The 10,000-nt window shown below is 42.6% G+C and overlaps 1 protein-coding gene across 4 annotated transcripts in view; it reads right to left on the bottom strand.

The window, feature by feature from the left end:
- Nucleotides 1-7,529, bottom strand: part of LOC143295026 (uncharacterized) — an 8,663-nt gene extending 1,134 nt beyond the window's left edge. The window contains exons 1-3 of one of the 4 annotated variants that reach the window (XM_076606567.1): nt 7,437-7,529; nt 2,296-2,561; nt 1-115 (exon numbers count right to left, since the gene is read on the bottom strand). The exon at nt 1-115 is cut by the window's left edge and continues 1,134 nt beyond it. In XM_076606567.1, the coding sequence (XP_076462682.1) occupies nt 1-115; nt 2,296-2,457 (277 nt within the window). In that variant the 5' untranslated portion in view covers nt 2,458-2,561; nt 7,437-7,529. Of the gene's footprint in view, nt 116-2,295; nt 2,562-3,261; nt 3,426-7,213; nt 7,289-7,436 lie in introns of those variants that run through there. The other 3 variants (XM_076606566.1, XM_076606568.1, XM_076606565.1) reach the window with 3 other exon arrangements.
- Between the last annotated feature and the right edge of the window lie 2,471 nt (nt 7,530-10,000).

The raw sequence follows: 10,000 nt of genomic DNA, 5'->3' as shown, positions 1-10,000 counted from the left end.
CTGACCCCGTGGCAGAGCAGCGGCCAATCATGACGCTGTGTCGGTTGGCCAGCCGGGTCAAGGTGAAGGTCATGTCAGCCACCTGCAGCCCCAGGCAGCGTAGGTCTCTGTCGTCCTAAGAAAAAAGAAAACAAAATTAAATGTTTAGAAGATTTTTTTCAGTTGATATTATTTGTATTTGTATTTGTATTTCATTTTATCACAACAGATTTCTCTGTGTGAAATTCGGGCTGCTCTCGCCAGGGAGAGCGCGTCGCTACACTACAGCGCTACCCATTTTTTAAAATTGTTTTTTCCTGCTTCTAGTTTTATTTGTTTTTCCTATCAAAGTGGATTTTTCAACAGAATGTTGCCAGGAACAACCCTTTTGTTGCCGTGGGTTCTTTTACGTGCGCTATATGCATGCTGCACGCAGGACCTCGGTTCATCGTCTCATCCCAATGACTAGCGTCCAGACCACCACCCAAGGTCTAGTGGAGTGGGAGAAAATATCGGCGGCTGAGCCGTGATTCGAACCAGGGCGCTCAGATTCTCTCGATTCCTAGGCGGACGCGTTACCTCTAGGCCATCACTCCACTTACACTACACCACACTACGCTACACTACACCACACTACACTACACCACACTACACCACACCACACTAAACCATACTACGCTACACCACACTACACTACACCACACTACACCACACCACACTACACCACACTAAACCACACTACACTACACCACACCATACTACACCACACTACACCACACAACACTTTACTACACTTCACTACACTACATTTAACTGCCCACTACACTCACACACTACACTTACACTACACCAAACTACACTACACTACACCACACTACACTACACTGCACCGCTACACCACACTACACTATACCACACCAAACTACACTACACTACACTACACCACACTACACTACACTACACCAAACTACACTACACTGCACCACACTACACTACACTACACTTTACTGCACTTCAATACACTACATTCAACTGCCCAGTACGCTACACTACACTACACTACACTACACTACACTACACTACACTACACACACTGCACTACACTACACTGCACTACACTACACTACACTACACTACACTACACTACACACACTACACTACACTACACTACACTACACACACTACACTACACTACACACACTACACACACTACACTACACTACACTACACTACACATACTACACTACACTACACTACACACACTACACTACACTACACACAATACACACACTACACTACACTACACTACACACACTACACACACTACACTACACTACACTACACTACACACACTACACACACTACACTACACTACACTACACTACACTACACTACACACAATACACACACTACACTACACTACACTACACTACACTACACACAATACACACACTACACTACACTACACTACACTACACTACACACACTACACTACACTACACTACACTACACTACACACAATACACTACACTACACTACACTACACTACACTACACACACTACACTACACTATACTACACACACTACACTACACTACACTACACTACACAACACAACACTACACACACTACACACACTACACTACACACACTACACACACTACACACACTACACTACACACACTACACACACTACACTACACACACTACACTACACTACACACACTACACTACACTACACTACACTACACACACTACACTACACACACTACACACACTACACTACACACACTACACTACACTACACTACACACACTACACACACTACACACATTACACTACACACACTACACTACACTACACTACACTACACTACACACACTACACTACACTACACTACACTACACTATGCGTCTTTCTCGTTACCTTTCATTCCAATCCAGTGAAAAATATGCAACAAATAAATAAAACATTAATAAACAAAAATAAATAAATAAATAAACAGATAAATGGATAAATAAACAAACAGATAAACAAACAAATAAACAAACAAGTACATAGATCAACAAATGAATGGATAAATAAATAATTAAGTAAATAAATAAACAAATGAAATTGAAATAAAATAAAATAAGATAGAAGTAAACGAAATAGAATAAAATGAAATAAAATGAAATAAAACAAAACAATATTAATATTTAAATAAAAAAATAAATAACACACACACACACACACACACACACACACACACACACACACACACACACACACACACACACACACACACACACACACACGTACAGAGCTAAAAACAGACCTGAAACCCTCGCATGATGGATTCGAACTGCGCCCTGTCCAGCCCGAAGCTCGGGTCCGTGGCGGCCCACTGCTGCCCCTTGGTGCTGTAGATGGCGCACCTGGACACCAGGCCTTTGTCCAGCAGCGCCGCCGTGTAGTCTGACCACTGGCCTTGGCCCATGGTCAATGCTGTAGTGTGCTGTACTGTGCTGTGTCAGTGTGTTCGATTCTCCCTCACTGACCTCACTGCCGCCACCACCACGTAATGGGTCTGTGGAAATATGTCTGGGGGAGAGAATAATGAGGGGGGGGGGGGAGGGGGGGGGGGGGGGTTAATAGAGAATAGGTCGGTCTTGTGTGAGGTATGGTGAGTTAAGAAAAAAAATGTGTAGAACTTGAAAAAAATGTACATTGTTGAATGAAGGTTACTTCTGCACAGATACGGACAATGGACATGGACGCGCGCGCACACACACACACACATACACACACACACACCTCACAAAATCATCGCCACTACGTGCACCACCTCCATCAACAACAACAACAACACAGAACTATCCTTCCCCCCTTCCCCCCCCCCCCCCCCCTCCCCCCCGCCAAAAAAAAAAAAGGTCAACCAACAACAGATCACTGAGCTAAAATAAATGAATAAATAGATAAAATATGAGACAGAGAGAGAGAGAGAGAGAGAGAGAGAGAGAGAGAGAGAGAGAGAGAAACGTTGTACCGTGACGACGCGCTTCCCACTAAGAGAGACCAGCCCGAATCTCACACAGAGAATTAGGCTCATGTGACAAAAAGTAATACAATATAGAAAAAAACAAACATCATCAATAACAACAAAAACCAAGACCGAAACACACAATAAAAACACCCAAAAAAAGAGAGAAAATAATGATAATAATATATAATTACGTACATATAAGTGCCCCCTACCCAAACCCCCGCACCACCCCAAAATAAAGATATCGAAATTTCACACCTCGAAAAAACAACAACACGTGAATATAAACGAAAAAGGAAACGAGAAAAACATGTGACGTCCAAGCAACCAGGAAACTGAACAATCGATGAGCGAAGACTGAGCTGCATGTGGAATCACTTCAGCAGCAATCCCCACGGTCTATGGATCTGCTTGGTGCCGACTTGCGGAGTTCCTTCTACCAGCTTATTAACGAGTGCGGCGCGCGCTTAGTGCCTTCTGCCCTGACGGGGTTACCCCCCGCTCCCCCACCTCGTTTTTTTCTGCCCCTCGGGGATATTTTGAGGGGCATTGCTGTCACAGACTGCTCAGTGGTGGTATTCAGTAAGTAACTTAAGTCAGTAAGTTTGTTAGTTAGTTTGTTTGTTGTTGTGTGGGTTTTTTTGTTTGTTTATTTGTTTGTTTTCGGTTTGTTTTTATTTTTATTCTTATTTTTTATTTTTTTATTTTATTTTATTTTTTTTTATTTTTTTTTTTTGGGGGGGGGTGTCTTTTTTGTATATCTACCTAGTTCATTCAATAGTTCTTTCTTTCATCCCTTTACGTAATACTTATTTGTTTGTTTGTCTCTGTCTCTCTGTCACACACACACACACACAGTGTGCAGTGTGTGTGTGTGCGTGTGTGTGTGTGTGTGTGTGCAGTGTGTGTGTGTGTGCAGTGTGTGTGTGTGTGTGTGTGTGTGTGTGTGTGTGTGTGTGTGTGTGTCAATCGAGAGAGACAGAGACAAACAAACAAACAAATAGATAAATGGACACACACACACACGCACACACACACACACAGAGGTATATATATATATATATATATATATATATATATATATATATATATATATGTGTGTGTGTGTATATATATATATATATATATATATATATATATATGTGTGTGTGTGTGTGTGTGTGTGTGTGTGTGTGTGTGTGTGTGTGAGTGAGTTTATTTCTTTATGAATGTATTTACTTCTTTTTTTTTTCTTCTTTTTTTTTTCGTTTTATTCACATCTCGAAACTCCGTCAGCAGACTAAGACAAGACTTTACGGAAGAAGGAGGAGGAGAAGAAGGAGAATAAGGACAACTTGAAAGATGAAATGAAGAACGAAGAATGCCTTGCTACTGGTGGCAGAAGCAGCCAATACCCAACTTCCAAAATATCAACTTTTCAATCCCATAGGTCAAAACTGACGACAGGGATGGCATTATATTTCTTTCTCCCTCTTCCTCCCACTCTCTCTCTTTCTTTCCTTCTTCTCCTTCTTCACTGTCACCCACTGTGGGTGGTGGTGTTAGCATGCAATATCACTTTGGAAGAAAGGCTGAAAGGCGCACGGGACAGATAGGGGTAGTTAATCATTGGGCCTGTCTGATATATTATTGCCCTCCCCCTCCCTCTCTCCCTTCCTCTCCACACCTTGACAGAAATGATATACTGCCACTTGCCACCGACAAACCAATGCTCGCTTCCGTGTGAAGACGGGCCTGTCTGGATAGTTTTATACCGGTCCCTGAAAGAAGTACCCACGGTCAGAAACGTTGACGTTTCTTATCATCGAAGTCTTCTTCTTCTTCTTCTTCTTCTTCTGCGTTCGTGGGCTGCAACTCCCATGTTCACTCGTATATATACACGAGTGGGCTTTTACGTGTATGATCGTTTTAACCCCGCCATGTAGGCAGCCATACTCCGCTTTCGGGGGTGTGCATGCTGGGTATGTACTTGTTTCCAAAACCCACCGAACGCTGACATGGATTACAGGATCTTTAACATGCGTATTTGATCTTTTGCTTGTGTATACACACGAAGGGGGTTTAGGCACTAGTCTGCACAAATGTTGACCTGGGAGATCGGAAAAAATCTCCACCCTTTACCCACCAGGCGCCGTCACCGAGATTCGAACCCGGGACCCTCAGATTGAAAGTCCAACGCTTTAACCATCCGGCTATTGTGCCCGTCTGATCATCGAAGTGAAGTGGCTTATTTCGCAAACCACATTAGTTGTTGGTAGCAGACTTTTCTCCATTTATTCATGCAGTACTATTGTACTACTCTACTATAATACTAACTACCATGTACAATTAGGCATCGTTATTCTTATAATTAATTCAGTATCTTCCCCCCCCCCTCCCCCCTGTATTTTATTTGATGTCATATTCTTATCTATCTTTTTTTTTATCATCAGTTCATTAATTCAGTAATTTACCTGCTTATTTACTTTTGTATCTTGTTTTACTTCATTTCTTTTTCTTTTTCTTCTTCTTTTTTTTCTTCTTTGTTTTTTCCTCAAGGCCTGACGAAGCGCGTTGGGTTGAACTGCTGGTGTGGTGTAGCGTATATGGACCTGTCCAAACGCAGTGACGCCTGCCTCCTTGAGTATAACTGTTGAACTGCTTTCATTTGATATATTATTTCATCTACTTTATAAACGTGGTCTCTTTTAATTGTCCTCTGTGACTTGATTTATAGATTATAGGTGTATATTTGTGTGGGAGTATTTGAGTAAACTGCTTTCAATGCTATTCAGTGTAAAGCGCATCATAAAGCACTGTAGAGCTTCAAGAATAGGGGGCTGTAGCAAGACGTCTTAATAAATAGACGAAAAAAAATGTTCTTTCTGTCTCTGTCTCTGTTTGCCTGTTTCCGTTAAATGTGTGTGTTTGTCTCTGTATCTGTATCTGTCTCTGTCTGTCTGTCCGTCTTTCTCTCTGTCTCTCTCTCTCTCTCACACACACACACACACACACACACACACACACATACATACATACATACATACATACACATCTGACTGCTGTAGTAAATTACAAGATCGGTCCGGCTATGCACTTCACTGCAATCATTACCAGCTGCAGGCAGTGTATAGGTGTATAGGTCTGCAGTGCAGACGAAACGAAGGGGTTAAACACACACACACACACACACACACACACACACACACACACACACACACACACATCTAATGCAAACAATAAGCACGCACCCGTCGTGTGAACAAAAAGCTTGGTAAACATGACTCTTCCTGGAGAAAATATGACCGACCTACTGACGCTGCTGGATGGAAGAATGGGATGAGCAGGAGGAGGAGGAGGAGGAGGAGGGGGAGGAAGAAGAGGAAGGGGAAGTGGAGGAGGGGGAAGAGGAGGAGGAAGAGGAGAAGGAGAGGAGGAGAAGGAGGAAGAGCAGGAGGAGGAAGGGGAAGAGGAGGAGGAAGAAGAGCAGGAGGAGGAGAGGAAGAGGATGAACCGCAGGAGGAGGAAGAGGAGAAGGAGGAAGAGAAGAGAAGGAGGAAGAGGAAGAGGAGGAAGGGGAAGAGGAGGAGGAGGAAGAGGAGGAGGATGAGGAAGGGGAAGAGAAGGAGGAGGAGGAGGAAGAGGAGGAGGAGGAAGGGGAATAAGGGGAAGAGCAGGAGGAGAAAGGGCAGGAGAAGGAAGAGGAGGAGGAAGAGGAAGAGCAGGAGGAGGAAGGGGAAGAGGAGGAGGAGGAAGAGGAGGTTTTACGGGAAGAACAGGAACAAGAATAGCAATAGCAAGACGATGTCAAACAAGAAAAAAAAAAAAAGAACAAAAACGCGATCAGTAACAAAAAGATTAGCATCCTCCTAATCATCAATGATTATTATCTCTCTGGGTCTGGCCCCTAAAGGTGTTGAATGTATGTTTTATGTCAGTATTCATTTCTTTGCTGCTTGTTTTCTTTCATATTCATTTATGAATTTAGTTATTCATACCATGGCAGTACGGACACTAATATCCATCTATCTATCTATCTATCTATCACACACACACACACACACACACACACACACACACACACACACACACACACACACACACACACACACACACACACACACGTACGCAAGCACGCGCGCGCGCACACACACACACACACACACACCTCCCCACCCACCCCCTCCCCCAGCCACACACCCCAACACACACACAACACACATAAACTTACCTGTGTAAGAATCCCCACCACTCAAAACCAACCACAACACACAACACCCAACACACACTCCCTTGCCAATCCGAGACTTTGAGGGAGGGGAAAAAAACAACAACAAAAAAACCCACAGAAACAATCGAACGGAATAAAAACGAAACATAACAAAAAAACAAAACAAGCTGCCACCAGGCAGTAAATACAAGAATAATCATAATAATAATAATTATATATTTACCGTACACCAGCCAACCCCCAACCAGAACGACCCAGGTAAGGAAACTCAGCGAAGCATGGACAAAATCCCAATCCCCCCACAATCACACAAGTCACACACTCACACCCCCTGCAGACTTCTTGCCTTTCAGACACGTCCTTCGAAGCTCAGGCACGGCAGACAGCTCAAGTTTCTCTCCCACGCGGGGTCTGTTCAGATTTCGCACGTGCACTTTGTTGTAGCCTTGGCGGAGGGTGGGGTGGGGGTGTGATGGGGTCGGGGGGGGGGGGGGGGACCAGTTCTGACCAGTCCACTGGGATAGTTAACAAAGACCCCAGTATCAATCTTCTCGGTTAGCCCTAGCTTTGACCAGGGGTATATAAAGCAACAGAGGTCCCAATAAGTTGTTGAACAGGTACCTACGAAACCTCCACCACCACCACCCCACCCCCCACTCCTACCCCCACCCCCGAACCCCCCACACACAAAAAATTACTGATAACAGTTTCAGTTTCAGTTTCAGTAGCTCAAGGAGGCGTCACTGCGTTCGGACAAATCCATACACGCTACACCACATCTTCTAGGCAGATGCCTGACCAGCAGCGTAACCCAACGCGTTTAGTCAGGCCTTGAGAAAAAAAAAGAAAAAAAAAAGAAGAAAAAAAAGGTGAATAAATAATAGATAACTTTACATAAATAAATAAATAAATAATAATTATGATATAAAAAAGGTAGTAGTAATGATAATAATAAAAACAATAATAATAATAAATAAATAAATAAGACAACAATGATGATAAATAAGCAAATAAATGTAAAACATGAAGACATTACTGATAACAATTAATAATGACTTACAGGTAAAACGGTTTGTGTTTCTGTGAACATTTTGTTGTTGTTGTTGTTGTTGCTGCTGCTGCTGCTGCTGTTGTTGTTTTGATAGGGAGGAGGGGGGGGGGGTGGGGGGGGGTTGAAGGGTTTTTGGTTGATGTTGTTGTTTTTTTATGTATTATTTGTTGTTGTTTTTTGTGGTCGATGTGGTTGGTTGGTTGGTTGACATTTCCATGTAGCTGTTTAGCCTTTTGGGGTTCTCACTCATATTTGTCATTTGAATATATAAAAAATAAATAAATAAATAAAATCATCCTACGGTATCAAACCAGCAGGGCGAAAGTCATACAATATCGTTTCTCAAAAATCATATTAAGTAAGTGTGGATTACTACATGTGCTAACTTCAGGTTAATCATCATCAGCTACTTGTAAAACACGTACAGACACAGACAGACAGACAGACAGACAGACACACACACATACATACATACATACATACACACACATACACAGTTGGTTCACTGTTATCGTTGTTAGTTTTTCATTAGAAATGTTATATTGTCATGCTCTTTTTTTCTTTCTTTTTTTTAACAAAACTTAAATCAATCATTTTCGATATTATGTAACTCACACACACACACACACACACACACACACACACACACACACACACACACACACACACTTTCGTACACAGTAATTTCCCGCCCCCCGGCTTCAACCACTCGATTTTTATCCTACCTCGTCTAATATCACTTTCTGTGAAACGACGTTAAAACTAAAGGAACACACAAATACACACACACACACACACACACACAACATTACACACACACACACACTTCACCACACACACACCCACACAACACACACACCTACACATTACCACACACACACACACACACACACACACAACCACACACACACACACAAACCACACACAAACACACCCACAACACACACACACACACACACACACACACACACACACACACACACACACACTGACATTTTTGTGTCCAGTGGTGCCGTGAAAACATCGGTTTCTCAAAACTGAAGCTGGTACTGACAACACACGAACTAAAACGGGTTAAAGAATAAAACAAAAACTACTACTACTACTACGACTACGACTACTACTACTAATAATAATTTAAAAAAAAAGAAGTTTGGATTTCCGAACAGTTATCCAGTTCAGGTGTTTGTCTTCGTCACAGCAAAGCTTGCGTTGTACTAACTCTGCCGGGCGCCGAGCGTGTCTGAACTCAGCCCAGGCCGGGCTTACCGTCAAGAGGTGTTACTGGTAAAGTGGATTCGTTCTCTGTGGTGCATTGCTGCAAATAGGGGTCGGTGGCACTGCTACCCATCTCAGCAGCACGTAGATGACGACGATACGGACCACCCCACAGCTATACCATATCAGTATCAGTAGCTCAAGGAGGCGTCACTGCGTTCGGTCAAATCCATCTACGCTACACCACATCTGCCAAGCAGATGCCTGGCCAGCAGCGTAACCCAACGCGCTTAGTCAGGCCTCGAGAAAAAAAAACATAACTAACTAACTAACTAACTAACTAAATAAATAAATAAATAAATAAATAAATAAAATAAAATAACAACAAAAAATAATAAAAAATAGATAAATACATAAAAATACTACTGCTACTACTACTATTTATAAGGTGCAAAATCTTGATGAAGTCAACTCTAAGCGCGTGCGCACACACACACACACACACACACACACACACA

The sequence above is a fragment of the Babylonia areolata genome, chromosome 20 (genome assembly GCF_041734735.1).
Source record: "Babylonia areolata isolate BAREFJ2019XMU chromosome 20, ASM4173473v1, whole genome shotgun sequence".
Lineage (NCBI taxonomy): Eukaryota > Metazoa > Mollusca > Gastropoda > Neogastropoda > Buccinidae > Babylonia > Babylonia areolata.
Note: the sequence above shows the minus strand (reverse complement) of the source record. Positions and strands in the feature narration are given on the sequence as shown.